At 42.4% G+C, this 16,419-nt stretch overlaps 1 protein-coding gene across 1 annotated transcript in view; it reads left to right on the top strand.

The window, feature by feature from the left end:
* The window catches only part of CYTH3 (cytohesin 3), a 33,300-nt gene that overhangs the window by 11,957 nt on the left and 4,924 nt on the right, over positions 1-16,419 (top strand). The window contains exons 4-8 of the mRNA XM_023518604.1: positions 6,768-6,886; positions 10,449-10,529; positions 12,825-12,937; positions 13,244-13,392; positions 13,636-13,747. Coding sequence (XP_023374372.1) covers positions 6,768-6,886; positions 10,449-10,529; positions 12,825-12,937; positions 13,244-13,392; positions 13,636-13,747 — 574 coding nt within the window. The remainder of the gene's footprint in view (positions 1-6,767; positions 6,887-10,448; positions 10,530-12,824; positions 12,938-13,243; positions 13,393-13,635; positions 13,748-16,419) is intronic.

Raw genomic sequence — 16,419 nt, 5'->3', positions numbered from 1 at the left:
CTAAATAAATAAGAAATTGATAATTAAAAAAAATTTTTTTTTAGTTGGATGTAGCAAACTGTACCCATAGTCCGAGCTCATAAGAAGGCAGAAGTGGAAGGGTTGCTTGAGCCCAGGAGCTTGAGGTCAGCCTGGGCAATATGAGATATGAGACCCCTCTCTAGAAAAACTTTAAAAAACTTAAAAATAAATTTTAAGTCCCAGTTTATCTCAATATGTAAGTAGTAGAGAGGAAAAGAAGGTTTTCTAGATGTTGATAGAAAATTTATAAGTTTAAATATGGGCTAATAGAGTCTCCCTCTGTTGCCCAGGCTAGAGTGCTGTGGTGTCATCCTAGCTCATGGCGACCTCAGATTCCTGCATTCAAGCTATCTTCTTTCCATAGCCTACAGAGTAGCTGAGACTACAGGCACCTGCCATAATGCCTAGCTAATTTTTCTATTTTTAGTAGAGACTAACCTGCTCTTCCTCAGGTTAGTCTCAAACTCCTGAGCTCAAGGGATTGTCCTGTCTTAGCCTCCCAGAGTGCTAGGGTTACAGGCATGAGCCACCATGCCCAGCCAGCCAAATATTTGTTAAAATTTAAGAGTAATGATCAAAGATAGGAATAAAGTAGGATTTATAATTTTTTGACAAAATATAGCAGCATCTCAGGATACAAAATCAATACCCATATAGGCTTCATATATACCAATAATCGTCAAGCCAAGAAAATAATCAAAAACTATATTTCTTTATAATAGCACCAAAGATGATGAAAAACCTGGGACTATATCTAATAAAAGACATGAAAGATCTTTTATAAAGAGAATTATGAAACTTTGAGAAAGAAAATAGCAGAAGATGTCAACAAATGGACGAACATACCATGCTCATGGCTGGGAAGAATCAACATTGTTAGAATGTCCATACTACCCAAAGCAATCTACAGATTTAATGCAATCCCCATCAAAGTACCAGTGTCATATTTTAAAGATCTTGAAAAAATAGTACTTCGATTCATCTGGAACCAGAAAAAAACCCCAAATACCAAATACAGTTCTTAGAAATAAAAATATTTCAGGTTATATTACAAGGCTGTACGGATCAAAACACCATGATACTGGCACAAAAATAGAGATGTAGATCTATGAAATAGGATAGAGAATCTAGAGATGAATGCAGCCACATATTGTCATTTAATCTTTGATAAGCCTAAGAAAAAAACATGCAATGGGGAAAAGAATCCTTATTTAACAAATGGTGTTGGGAGAACTGTTTATCCACATGTAGAAACTTTTTTCTGAAACTGGACCCGCACCTCTCACCATTGACAAAAATTTATTCTTGTTGGATAAAAGACTTAAATTTAAGACACAAAACAATACAAGTTCTTGAAGAGAGTGTGGGGAAAAGACTTGAAAATACTGGCCTGGGAAAAAACTTTGAGGAAGACTCCCCCTATCCCCCACAGCAATTGCAGCAACACCAAAAATAAGGATTTGATCCTTATTAGGGTTTGATCAAGCTAAAAAGCTTTTGCACAGCTAAGTGTGTCACAAACAAAGCAAACAGCCTTTGGAATGGGAGAAGATTTTTATATGTTACAAATCTGACAAAGGCCTGGTAACTAGAATCTACAGAGAACTCAAACAATAAGAAAAGTATGAACAACCCTGTCTATAAGTGAGCAAGAGATTTGAACAGAAACTTCTTCCAGGATGACAGACAAATGGCCAACAAACACCTGATTAAACATCATCTTTAATCATCAGAGAAATGCAAATCAAAACCTCTCTAAGATAGCACCTAACCCCAGCAAGATTAGCCCACATCACAGAGTCCCAAAACACCAGATGCTGGCATGGATGTGGAGAGAAGGGAACACTTCTACACTGCTGGTGGGATTGCAATCTAATACAGCCTTTTTGGAGAGAAGTATGGAGAATCCTCAAAGATCTAAAAGTAGAACTTCTGTTTGACCCTGTAATCCCATTACTAGATTATCTACCCAGAAGAACAAAGATCATTTTACCACAAAGACATTTGCACTAGAATGTTTATTATGGCTCAATTCATAATTCAAATTGTGGAAGCAATCTAAATGCCCATCAGCTGGCAAATGGAATATGATATATGTATGTGGTGTCTGTATACTATGGAATATTATCCAGCCATTAAAAAGATGGAGACTTTACATCTTTTACATTTACCTGGATAGAGTTGAAATACAGCCTTCATAGTAAAGTGTCACAAGAATGGAAAAATAAATATGCAATGTACTCCATACTAATATGAAATCAGTGTATAAACAATTACATGTTCATAAGAACAATAAAACACTAATACAGTCCATGCAGGGGTTGAGGGAATCTCAAGGGAGGAGGGGGAGGACTTGGAAGAAGGAGGGAGGGCCTGGGGCAGGATCTCACCTAATATGTACATTGTGAGGGTGTATAACACACTCCCTGGGTGAGGAGCTCTTCTACAAATGGAAAAATAAATGAATTACAAAAATTTTCTTAGCCGAGCACGGTAGCGCATCCCTGTAATCCTAGTACTCTGAGAGGCCGAGGCGGGTGGATTGCCTGAGCTCAGGAGTTCAAGACCAGTCTGAGCAAAAGTGAGACCTCACCTCTAAAAATAGCTGGGTGCTGTGGTGGGCACCTGTAGTGCCAGGTACTCAGGAGGCAAGAGAATCACTTGAGGCCAAGAGTTTGAGGTTGCTGTGAGCTATTACACCACGGCACTCTGCCCAGGGTGACAAACTGACACTGTCTTAAAAGAAAAAATTTCTCAAAAAATTGAATTCAAGTGTGATCAATTTAGCAAGAGACTGAAAAGGCATGTGAAATAGAAAATACAAAATAAGAGGTCAGGAAAAGTCCTAAGAAATTAATGATCACCACAAATTTGATTGGGCCAGATTAATCTCTTAAAAGATAGGCCTGATATTAAGTTTTAAAAAAAAATCAGCAAAATTCAACTGTCTTCTGATTAAAAGGTGTACTTAGAACAAATACCAGGAAGGCTAGAAATGAATAGAAAAAGATATACTAGATGCAGGGGGTCAAATGTGCCTCCCCATTTCTAATATATGACTTTTGAAATAATATTTTAAAAATCTTAACATTTCTTAATAATACTGGAACATTGACTTTCTTTTGAGGGGAGAATGCTTTTCTTACCTACTCCTGTCTTGTGGCTGCTGCCAATTCTGGCACTTCTGTCTGTGGTTGCATTGCTCCTGTCTTACTCCAACATCATACAGCCTTTCCCTCTATGTCTCTGTTGAGGACAAATGCTACTGGACTCAGAGCAGGCCAGCTCCGTGTCCTCCTCCCCCTCAGCTTGTCTCCATCTCTCCTCCCAGATGCAATTCCTTTCTTAATCATAACTGGTCTCTTTCCCTCTGGCTTTCGACTCCATTTTCTCTTGTGGTTTCTGGCCTAAACTCAGCTAGTGACTCTGTTTTCCACTGTCAGGGCCTAAGTCTAAGTCTCTTGCGAAAGAAACTGGAGCTTTGCTAGGGCTGCCTCTGCCTTTGTTATGGGGATCCATAAGCACAGAAGAAATCACTTTGTCCAGAGCCCATTTGCTTTTCTCAAATTCCTGTAGATCAGTGGTTCTCAACCTGTGGGTCACGACCCCTTTGTAAGAATGAAAATACATCCTGCATATAAGATATTTACGTTATGATTCATACTAGTAGCAAAATTATAGTTATGAAGTAGCAACAAAAGTAAATTTCTGGTTGGGGGTCACCACAACATGAGGAACTGTATTAAAGGGTTGCAGCATTAGGAGACATTAGGAAGGTTGAGAACCACTGCTGTAGATTCTTTTTTTGAGACAGTGTCTCACTATGTCACCTTGGTCCTTGCTAGGCATCACAGCTCACAGCAACCTCCAACTCCTGGGCTTAAGCAATTCTCTTGCCTCAGCCTCCCAAGTAGCTGGGACTACAGGCACCTGTCCCAATGCACAGCTATTTTTTTGGTTGCAGTTGTCATTGTTGTTTAGTTGGCCTGGGCCAGGTTCGAACCTGCCACCCTCGGTGTATGTGGCTGGCACCATAACCACTGTGCTACGAGTGTCAAGCCAAATCCCTGTAGATTCTTTAATAGCACTTCATGAGAAACATCCTGGTTTTTTTTTTTTGTTTGTTTGTTTTTTTAATGTTGAACTTTTGTGCAGGTCATGAGCATTCAGAGGAGCTCATGAAAGCCTCATCAGTTCTGGGGGCTTCTACTGACAGGGGTCGGGGCCTTAGCTGTGCATGCTTAGGTCCCCAGCCTTATGACTGCAGAGATTGAGGGACCACTAGTGACCCCTGAGGGCAGCACTACTAATCCCTCCTCACTTCCAGCCACTAGTTTCTTCACTTGTTTCACTTGTTTTTGCATATAAAGCAAATAAAAATTAGCAGTGCTGTCATTCTTGTCCCAGGCTTTGTTTTTAGGAAACCTGGACTATGACAGACATATTTTGGGATTGGAACTTTGTTGTTACAGCGTGTGCGTGATTTAAATGGTACCCATTTAAACTCTCACAAGAAATATATGATAGCTCAGTGCCTGTAGCTCAGCAGCTAGGATGCCAGCCACATACACCGGAGCTGGTGGGTTTGAACCCAGCCCGGGCCTGCCACACAACAATGACAACTACAACCAAAAAATAGGTGGGCATTGTGGCGGGCACCTGTAGGCCCAGATACTTGGGAGGCTGAGGCATGAGAATCGCTTAGGCCCAAGAGTTTGAGGTTGCTATGAACTGTGACATCGTAGCACTCTACCGAGGGCAACATAATGAGACTGTATCTCAAAAAAAAAGAAAGGAAAAGAAATATATGATAATTAACTTAGGATTCTCAGACTTATTAATTTTTTGAAGAGTAACATGCACAAATTTTGTACACAGCTGAAATAATCTTTACAAATTAATACATTCATATAACTGCAATCCAAAATAAGACATAGTTGTAGAACGAACATTATGGGGAAGCTTCTCTCCTAGTGTGCCATTTGCCCTGGTAACCAATACTCTATTACCATAAATTAGTTTTGCCTTTTAAAAACATTTTATGAATTAAAATATACTAGTCTGTGTCATCTTTTAGTCCATATCATGTTTATGAGATTGATTCATCCTGTTGAGCAGTGATCCCCAACCTTTTGGTACTAGGGACCAGTTTCATAGAAGACAATTTTCCACAGGAGGCAAGGTGGTGGCAGAGTGAGAGGAGAGATGAGACAAGAGGTACAGAGCTCAGGCTTCGATGTAAACGATGGGGAATGGCTGGTAATAACAGGAAGCTTCACTTGTTTGCCTGGTGCTTTGCAGCCCAGTTCCTAACAGGCCATGGACTGGAACTGGAACCTTTTTGGCATCGGGGACTGGTTTCATAGAAGACAATTTTCCACAGATTGGGGCTGGGGGACAGATAGGATGGGAGGTGGTGTTCAGGTGGTAATGCTGTGCAGCCTGGTTATTAACAGGCCATGGACCACCTGGGATTCAGGGACCACAGTTACTGAGTATGTGTTCTATTTTATTGCATATAGTCTTCCATCATTTGAATATACTGGAAGGGATTTATTTGTTTTCTTATTGATTAACTGTGGGCTGTTTACAGTTTTTACAAATTCTAAATAAGGCTGCTGTGGACTTTCATGTATTTAAAAAAAAATAGAAAATCTGCATATGCACCACAGAGGTATGAGGCAGCCCTGGTATGAGATATTAAAAATTCTCGCTGGAAGAGCCTCTCTGAATTTGTAGAAATAGCCTCCTGGCAAATAAATGTCTAAATTCCTTATTATCTTACTAACCTTGTCCATATGTATTTTGAAATTAGCTCCAAAGCTATGTCACAGGTATATTTTTAATATTACTATGTATTTCAGGTCCCTGGGACTTCATAGGAGACAGGCTGTAGCTGATTCAGGACAGAGGCAGCCCTTTGGTTTTTCAGATTGTCAGCTGTGCTATAGGCCCTTAAAGTGGAAAGCATGAGTTTTGACTTGTGTAAGCTTGGTGGCACAGATGTCAGTTAACATATTTTCAGCCTTAGATAATAAAAAATCCAACAAAAAATAGCTCACACAATGGAAGTTCATCTTCTCCTACTGTCATAGTAGTAGGTGGCTCCCAAATGCAGCAATGAGGTCTGTATGCTCATTTCAACCTTTCTCTTGTAAGATGGCCACTATGGCTCCAGTTATCACATCTTTGTTCAAGCCAGGAAGGAGGAAAAGGAGCAGTGCCTCCTTATGAATCCCCTTTTGCCAGGAAACCAAAAGCTTTCCTGGGTCCTCCCTAAAGGCCAGCTGTCTGGCCAGCTCTTTGTCACGAGGTCAATTCCCAGCCACTCTTGGAACCAGGGTGACTGGGAATTGATGATCTAGTGAAGGATGACAGGGGAAAAGGAGATTGAGATGGCTTTTGGGTTGGCCAGCAACATCTGTAACTTACAATATGTTCCTCTCAGACACAAGACATATTGATTTCCTAAGCTTGGGAAATCTAAATGCTGTTAGTTCTGCCTTTTATTTCTAATAAGCATATATAACGATTTGTTCAGTAACCCATTTTTTAAAATCTATTAACTTTCCAGGAGATAAAATGTAGCGTGACATTGTGAAAATCAGATTTTGCAGTTGTTTTGGTTCCTCTTGAATTTTTGCTGTGTCTAAACCAGTAAGGTTATTACACTGAGAATATATCTTTGAAATATGAGTTTGAATGACCTTCCTAACCAGTGCTTCCTTTCCAATGTTCTCCTTCAGGGAATTCAGTTTCTAATAGAAAATGACCTGCTACAGAGTTCCCCAGAAGATGTCGCCCAGTTCCTTTATAAAGGAGAAGGCCTAAATAAGACTGTCATTGGGGACTATCTAGGGGAAAGGTAAGTTGAAGGAAGATGGTACCGCTCCATCTGGGCTCACCCATTCCTATAGACTGGCATGGGCTCACCTTTCACTTCAGGGGCTCTCACAGCCTTCACGAATGACACAGCCATGGGCTATTGGCACGTACATGTTCCCCCCAGTGCAATTTTCTGTCCTAGATCTGTGTTAGGATATTCTGAGGTCAAGTGGAATCTGTGTGCCTCTGGAATCCTTTATTCAGGCAACCATGAAAGAACCCACAATTCTTCTTTCTCTTGCTTTTGGAAAGCAACTTAATTACCTTCTTTTTTACCCAGAAATACACCAAATTTCTCAGTAGTTTTCTTTCCCCTATAGAGTAAAGGTAGAAAGTTATTAATTTTTTTTTTTTTTTTGAGACAGAGTCTCACTTTGTTGCCCTTGGTAGAGTGCTGTGGTGTCACAGCTCACAACAACCTCAAACTCTTGGGCTTATGCAGTTCTCTTGCCTCAGTCTCCCAAGGAGCTGGCACTACATGTGCCTACCACAATGCCCGGCAGAAAGTTATTAATTTTTTAAAATGAAAAACAACAGGTCAGATTTATTTTCTTAGTCTTCTCCATTGTAAAGTTCTTTTACTATGTTCAACAGAGGTTAGAGTAAGAATACTAAAGCAGCACATCCCTGAGTGTGCCAAAATAAACTTTTTGTGAGGGACCAGGAAGGGAGTGGTTTTTTTAATTTTTTAATTTGTTTTTATTTATTTATTTATTTATTTATTTATTTATTAAGACGAGCCTCAAGCTGTCACCCCTGGGTAGAGTGCTATGGTATCACAGCTCACAGCAACCTCCAACTCCTGGGTTTAAGTGATTCTCTTGCCTCAGCCTCCCTCATAGCTGGGACTACAGGTGCCTGCCACAACCCTCAGCAATTTTTTGGTCGTAGTTGTCATTGTTGTTTTGGTGGGCCTGGGCTGGATTCGAACCCACCAGTTCTGGTGTATGTGGCTGGCGCCTTAGCCACTTGAGCTACAGGTGTCGAACCAGTGAGTGTCTTTTAAACAAAATTCCAAGATTTGCTAAATTAGGGTGATTTCTGTTTCTAACTTTATATTGAAAATACTTGATTGAAAGTGGAACACTTCCCAACTCATTCTATGAGGCCAGCACTACCAGACACCCAAAGCAGACAAAGATCTCACACGAAAACTGCAGACCATCGTCTCTATAACTGTTGAACAAAAATCTCAACAAAAATTATTAACAAATCAAATCTAGCAATTTATAGAAAGGATTATGCTTTGAGCAGGATTTATCCTATGAATGCAAAGTTTACTTCAATATCCAAAAGTCAGATAGCAGTAAAATAAAGGGAAAAATCTACACAATCACCCTAATAAATGTGGGAAAGGCATTTATCAAAATCCAATATTGTATCATTATAAAAACTCTCAAAAAACTAGGACTAGAAGAAAACTTCCTCAACACAGTGGAGGATACCTATGAAAAACCCACAGCATAACATCATAGTTAATGGTGACAGGCTAAATGCTCTCTCCCTAAGATCAAGAACAAAATAAGGCTGTCTTTTCTCACTACTGCAGTTCAACCTGGTGTTGGCACTTCTCACCAGGGCAGTTAGGTGAGAAATTAAAGGTAAAGACATCCAGATTAGAAAGGAAAAAAAATAAAACTGTCTCTATTTGCAGATGATGTGATCATGTATGGAGAAAATCCTAAGGATTCACTAAAAAACTATTAGAAATAATAAACAAATTCAGTAAGGTTGCAGACCACAAGAGCAACATAGAAAGGTCAATTGTATTTCTATACATTATAGAGTAGCAATGAACAAACTGAAAAGGATATGAAGAAAATGGCTTTATTAAAAAGAATAAAATACTTAGGAATGAATTTAATAAGAGAAGTACAAAACTTATATTTTGAAAAATACAAAGCATTGTTGACAAAATTAAAAGACCTAAAGAAATGGAAAGACATCCCATGTTCACATATTAAAAGACTTTATTGCTAAGATAGTTGCGCTACCAACATTGACCTACAGATTTAACGTACTCCCTATCAATATCCCAGACTTCTTTGAAGAAGTTGACAAGCTCATCCTAAAATTAATATGGAAGTTCAAGGAATCCAGAACAGCCACTATTAGTTTTAAAAAGGAACGAAGTTCAAGAACTCACACTTTCCAATTATGAAATAGACTAAAGCTACGCTAATCAAGATAGTGTGGGACTGGCATAAGGGTATACATATAGATCATGGAATAAAACTTCAAATCCAGCCCCAGTGTGTTGGCTCGTGCTTATAATTCTAGTACTGTAGAAAGCCAAGTTAAGAGGATCTCTTGAGGCCAGAGACCAGCTTGAGCAAGGATGAGACCTTGTCTCTACAAAAAAAAGAAAGAAAGAAAAGTGGGCTTGGTGGTAGGCACCTGTAGTCCCAGCTACTTGGGAGACTGGGGCAGGAGGATTACTTGAGCCTAAGAGTTTGAGGTTGCAGTGAGCTATGATGATGCTACTGTACTCTAGCACAGTGGTTCTAAACCTTCCTAATGCCGCAGCCTTTTAATACAGTTCCTGTGGGTTACAACCCACAGGTTGAGAACTGCCACTCTAGCAAAAGACTTTGTCTCCCAAAAAAAAAAAAAAAATCCAGAAATAAACTCTCACATTTACTGTGAAATGATTTGCAACAAGGGCATCAAGACAATTCAGTGGGAGAAAGAATAGTGTTTTCAATAAATGGTGCTGGGGCAACTGGAAATCCACATGCAAAAGACTAGCATTAGATGCATTACCATGTACAAAATTTAAAATGGAGTAAAGATCTAAATCTAAAAACTGTAAGTTATAAGACATTTAGAAAACAACACAGGGTAAATCTTTGTGATCTTGAGTTAGGCAAGGGTTTCTAAGGTATCTTAACATGAAAACCACAAATGACAAATGAAAAAGGTAGACTGGATATAATCAAAACTAAATATTTTGTGCTTCAGAGGATACCATCAAGAAAGTGAAAAAACCTACAGAGTAGAAGAAAATATTTGCAAATCATATGTGAACCTGGTAAGGACTTTTATCAGAATATATAAAGATCTCTTACAACTAAGAATAAAGATAAAAATAACTCAATTATAAAATGGACACTCTGCATAGACAGTTCTCCAAAGAAGATACACAAATGTCCAAAAACGCATGAAAAAGTGCTCAACTTTATTAATCTTTGGGAAAATGCACATTGAAACCACAATAAGATACCACTTTATACTCAATATGATGGATGTAATAAAAATCATCATAAATGTTGACAAGTATGTGGGGTAATTGAACCCTTATACACTGCTGATGGGATATAAATGAGTACTTTGGAAATCAGTTTGGCATTTCCTCAAAATAATAAATATAAACTTAGCATATAGCCCAACAATTCCACTCTTAGGCATATACTCAAGAAAAATAAAAGTGTATGGTCGCCTGTGCATGAATGTTCATAGCTGCTATTCATAATAGGATATGTTTTTCTTTTAAAATGACTGAGATAAATGTACATTAGGCTTAAAACTTTTTTCTTTTCTAGGGATGAATTTAATATTAAAGTGCTTCAAGCTTTTGTGGAACTCCATGAATTTGCTGATCTCAACCTCGTACAAGCCTTAAGGTTAGCATTTGATTGTACATGGAGTGTAGATCAGATGCGGAAGGCCAGAGATTTGCTGCCTGAGCAGTAGTGGTTGTTAATTCACTGTGGGCAGCTCAGCAGAAGTCACAGGAATCTCTGCAGACATTGGCTCCTGGTTCTAAATGATGCTGCTAATGTTGCAGGACGTTCAGTAGCTCTAGATAGAAAGCAGGACACATGCTAAAGGATAGGTATCATACTTTCCTTATTGTGACTGCTGGTTCTGTGTACTGTTCAATTTGCTTTCTTTCATCTTTAATGATATTTGGTAATTGTGTGCATGCTTTTTTTCCCATGCTCTGTACAGCATGGTATCTGCTCCATTCAGGCCCACTTCCTACCAGATTTGGCTTTAAGTACCAAAGCATGAATGCCCGGGCCAGGGAAGATATAGACCTCTCACCATAAGAGTCCACCTCTAGTACCTTCTTATCCAGGGAAAGTGGGACCTTCCTATGTGTCATCTAGGATGGACGGAGGAGAATGGCCCTTAGATACCCTTGTAAGGTTCAGTTAAGGCCTCCATGATGCAGTGCCGGTATGCTTTTCTAGCTGCCTTTCCTGTACCTCTGAGACAGAGTTCTTCTTGTCTCTTTCCTTGGTGTCCCCGTGGGGCTTCATGGGTTCTTCATCATTCTGGTCTTGATCCTAAACTATTACCTAGCAGCAACGAGGGTCTGGTTTGAGGGATGCAGGGGCAGGGAAAAAACAGGTTCTCTGGTGGGAGCTACTTCTACCTGTTCTTGGGCTTAAGAAATCATGGCCACGTCTGGTTAGTGGTCTCAGACCATATATTCTGGTTTACATGACCTTATTTTAGCTGCAGACTGAGATGTTGGCATTATTTCTGTGTGATCCTTCTGACTTGCTCAGCGGTTCAGCCTGGGGTTGAATGGTGCATTGATGGTTAGCAGCTGAATCCTGTAACCATAATTCAAGTTTATCAGGTTCAGTTTTTGAAAGCTGTATATCCAGGGGGAGGCACAGGCCTGGTCAGTCTGTGAGGTTTGTCCAGCATGACCAGTGTAGCTATGATTCCATTCCTTTTTGCGTGTCAGTCTCTGGCTCAGAGCCAAAGAGGTTTCTAATAAGTCCCATAGGTGTCAAAGTCTGGTAGAACCCCGCAGTAGCCCAGGTGAAGGGTGGGGACATGGATAGGTCCTCTGGTCTGAGGAGATGGCATGAAAGTTTTAGATTTTACTCTAAGGGAAACAGGAAGCCTAAGAGGGGCATGCAGGCTGACTTAGAGCCCCTCACCTGCTGTGGGGTGGGGTGGTGGATAGGTCACATGCTTTGCTAGTGAAGATGGGGCAGAGAGAAGGTAAGTCCGGGATGGCCCCAGGGCAGCTGGCCCCAAAGAGCGGAGGATGGACAGCTGTGTGGAAGCTGAAGTCTGCTGATGCAGACAGGCTAAGGAGATAGGTCTTGGCTGAAGGAAGCCTGAATGTGGCTGGAATCACAGAACGAGAGAACAGAGGAAGGACCCTAGGGAATAGCCCCATTGGATTGCTAATAGGATTGGTATTTTTTAAAACCTTGGACAGCTCAGAAATTTAATTGGAGCCCTTAAGTCTACTGTGAGACCAGTGCTTATACTAAATCTGTTGTAGTGTCAGTGTACTAAATCTGAGCAGCTGGTGTATGAGTCTGTGGCTATGCATGGGGACCCAGCTTTGCAGCGCAGGCAATGGATGAGGAGTTGGTGGTGGTGAGTGACAGAGAAGGGGTGGAATGGCAGTTCTAGGCAGGGCAGCCCCAGGAAACCTTGGAAAGCAGGAACTATCTGAGGATGGGGACATGTGCTGGCTGGGCTAGGCCCAAGGTGGGGGTACATCTGCATCTGCCCAGCAAGGTAGACCCTTGAAAGCCATCTTGCTGACTCTGGCTTTGCCTTATGGGTAGGAGTCCTGGGAGGGTCACATGGTCCTATGAGTGCTGTCAGGATTGTGTAGCATGAGGATGTGGCAGGGCTCTGGTGATCACCTGGCAGAAGCAGGTGGTGATAAAGAAGTATAAGGGTTCTGGGTATTTCTTTTTAAGGTGGTAACAGCAGACCTCACTACTGAGTTGGTTGTAGTCACAAAAAAAGATGGGCTGTCATTAAATGTGTCTTGGACTATTGAACAGAAGGAGACTGTCTGCATCCTCTTCTTCCCAGCTTTGTGTTTATGCCCCTACCTGAGCTGTACCCTGGGTTGGGAAGAAGCTGCCCTTTGTACCATGAGGCTAGGTCTATTCTCATGCACATTCCATGAGGTTTCTTTTTCTCTGCAGGCAGTTCTTGTGGAGCTTCAGGCTTCCAGGGGAGGCTCAGAAAATTGATCGCATGATGGAGGCTTTCGCTTCTCGATACTGCCTGTGCAACCCTGGGGTCTTCCAGTCCACAGGTCAGTGCAGAGCTTGAGCTCCACCCCCTCACTGGCCAAAGCCTCTGGCTTTGGAAGAGGGGACCCCTGAAGGGCACAGTCCTAGCTTGTGTTCCTAGGGACCTGCCTTCCCCTAGTTGGGATAGGCAGCCTGCTTGTGACCACTGGCCAGACCTCACATCAGCAGGAAGCTGCCATTTAAGAGGATGGGCCTGCATGACCAGGTGCCTCCTGCCAGGAATCTTCAGTGGGTGTGCCTGCAACACATGTGGGTTTCACACTCTCTACGTGTGGCTGAGCCTTCCACTGTCCTCCAACTTGTTGCAGACACGTGCTATGTGCTGTCGTTTGCAATCATCATGCTCAACACCAGCCTGCACAACCACAATGTGCGTGACAAGCCCACGGCAGAGCGGTTCATAACTATGAACCGAGGTATCAATGAGGGCGGGGACCTCCCCGAAGAGCTACTAAGGGTGAGTTCCAACAGGAGCCTGCTTGTGAGCTGTGTCTCGGGAGTGGGCCTTAATATCCCGGATTATAAAATTCTGTGAAAATTGGCAGTGCCAGCTTATTTTCCTTAAATACATTTTTCAAGATTTTCCTCACTGCCCTATTCCTGCTGGTTTTATGCCTGTGCTGCACTTGAGAGGGAGAAAGGATAGGCCCTTCTCCTCTGTTTGAATTGCTAACTTTGCTGGGTTTTTTTCTATTTGCAGAATTTGTATGAAAGTATTAAGAATGAACCATTTAAAATCCCAGAGGATGATGGGAACGACTTAACACACACCTTCTTCAACCCTGACCGGGAGGGCTGGCTCCTAAAGCTGGGTGAGCCCACAGCAGCAGCCCCTGAGGGTTCTTCCCAAGTTCATCATAATGGATGCCCCTAACTGCAGGCAGAGACATTAAAAAGAAAATGCAGTTAAGCCAGAGTCCACTCTTGGTAGCTTCATGTCCCACAATTGCTGACAGCTTCTCTAAATTGTAGAGCGAGGCCACCCTCGCGGTGTCCATGGCAGAGAATAATGCCCAGGCTGTACCACCCGTCCCAGAAAACTGCTAAGTTAGTGTCCAGATAAATCCAGGGCAGTTTTCTGTATAAGAAGCAAGTGCCTTTATCTCCAAAAGAGCCTGTGTGCCTTTCTCATGGTTTGGCGTGGCTGTGATTTCTGACGCGTGGTTTAAATGTGCCTTCTTGTTGTTTTCCTTCTGCCTGTGGCTCCCACCTTTCTGTTCTGTGACGGGCTGTCCCTGCTTGTCCTGCGTTAGGAGGTACGTACCCAGTGGCTTCCTGCCCCTCCTCAGTGGCTCATTCCTCTCTCGGTTTCTCTCTCCCACGTTGGTCTGTGTGAAGCTCCGATCTGTGGCTGCCATTCATCTGATCCATTTGGCTTTGGACTTGCTGGGGTCAGCGTCGTGCACGGTGTGGTGAATGCAACACCCACCCCCAGGGACAGGGCCTAGAGTGGCGGGGACCTGGAGCGCATGGGGACACTGTGTGGGAACAGGCTTGCCCCCTTGTCTTTAAGGTCTGCAGTAGCAAGGAAGCTGGTCACCAGCCCTATCCCTGTGGCATCACCAGTCACCCCTCATACTAACCAGCAGTGCATGTTTGCACCCCCCCCCCATGGAAAGATTGAGAATGTTCTAAAGGCTTTTTCACCATTGATAAAGAAGGCAAATAGCTTTTATATTTTATTGGCAATTTTAGGAATTTTTAGGGGTTAAACTTGGGCAGGGGTGTTTCTGCCTTACATTGACAGTAAAGCCCATAAGATGTGACAGCTTTTATCTAAGCACAGATTATTACTATGTAGCACCTCAGACATGAAAACTCAAGAATTCTGGTGGGTTTTTTTTTTTGTAATTTTACTGAGGGAGGATGGGAGATGGCAGGATAATAATGTGACAAAACACAGGCCTCCTCAGCTGATGGGATGGGTCTGTTCCACAGGTTTGCTGTTCCCATTAGGGTCTTCAACCTTGGCCATTGCTCTTTTTCTGGCAATGCTGAGGTTTAGGAGAGCTGTGGTAGACATTTGCCTAAAATCCTAGTACCATACTTTCGCATGTTGGGTACATGAGAAACCCTAGATCTACGCCTTATTCAAATTGCATCACACCTGTGGGCCTGGAGCAGGGAAAGAGGAAAGATGCATCAAACACTGGCAGTTGCACATGGACTAAAAAAAGGGAGGTGTTTATCGGATTCAATGCCTCCCTTCTGGTCCCCACAGTGCTCCTTCAAGGGACAGTGACACTGTCAGCCTTCCTGGCAGCTAGGGTAGCCTCAGTGTTCCCAAGAAGGGAGCTGGCTCTAAAGACATAATTGAGTGAAAGAAAGGAAGGCATAACAAAGCCTGTGTTGTCTAACCTACTTTCTGGTTGGGCAGTTAAATAGACCCTTCAGTGAGGTCAAGGAACACATCAGGAGCTGCTTCTACCTGGTGGGTGGCTAGGAGGGCATGGGGCTGGCCTCTTACCCAGACAGCCTCTGTATCTTCTCTGTTCTCAGGAGTTAAGTCCAAGACCAAATGCTTGCAAGCCGTCACTGTCCCTAGAGCAGATTCCCTGCTCTCTCATGGGCTGGATTAATCAGTGGTGGGTCTTCTGGCTAGAGCTTCTGAGAGCCCAGAGATGCTTCTTCCCATGGGACTCCTGTTAGCTCTTTGCAGGAGCCAAGTTACTGGCACCAAGACATAGGCCCTGCCACCAGATATCCAGCCAGGTGGTATCAGTCTCCAAAGGGCTGAGGAGGCAGCCAGGGTACTGGAAGCCAGTTCTCAAGGCTCATTGGATCAGCCCCAGGTTTGGTCCTTCTCTGAGGTCACAGAATCCTTCCTAGCACAGGGCTAGCATAGCTGGGACATGGGGGCCCTGGCTAAAGGCATTAGGTAGGTACAAATTGAGAATGTGTGTTTTCAAGCACGCTCTCAGGTAAGACTGTGACACCTTGTATTCTTACTGTAAACTTAATTTTAGAACACAGGCTTTTTTTGCTTGTTTGTTTTGTTTTTAAAGAGACAGGGTCTTACTCTTAGGCTGTAGGCTGGATTTGTAGCAGCATGAGCATAGCCTCCCAAATGGTTAGGTCTACAGGTGTACACAAGCCTGTCTAATTCTTCTGGTTAGTTTATTAAGAAACAGGGTTCTCACTATGATGCCCAAGCTGATTTAAAACTCTTGGCCTCAACTGATCCTCCAGCCTTGGTCTCCCGAAGTACTGGGATTACAGATAGGAGCCACTGTGCTAACTCCCACAGATGGTCTTTCAAAAAGACCTGAATGTTTTGCGAGAACATAGGAGCATTGTAGTGTGCACAAGTGTGGCTTGTGATTATTAAGTAATTTAAGACAGTGAGTTTTGATAATCACCTATTTTTTTTTTTTTTGAGACAGTTTCACTTTGTCACCCTTGGTAGAGTGCTGTGGCATCACAGCTCACAGCAACCTCAAAGTTTTGGGTTCAAATGATTCTCTTGCCTCAGCCTCCCAAGTAG

Source organism: Otolemur garnettii, unplaced genomic scaffold, assembly GCF_000181295.1.
Source record: "Otolemur garnettii isolate 467f Iridium unplaced genomic scaffold, OtoGar3 scaffold00142, whole genome shotgun sequence".
Lineage (NCBI taxonomy): Eukaryota > Metazoa > Chordata > Mammalia > Primates > Galagidae > Otolemur > Otolemur garnettii.
The sequence above is the reverse complement of the archived record's forward strand: the minus strand, read 5'-3'. Positions and strand labels throughout refer to the sequence as shown.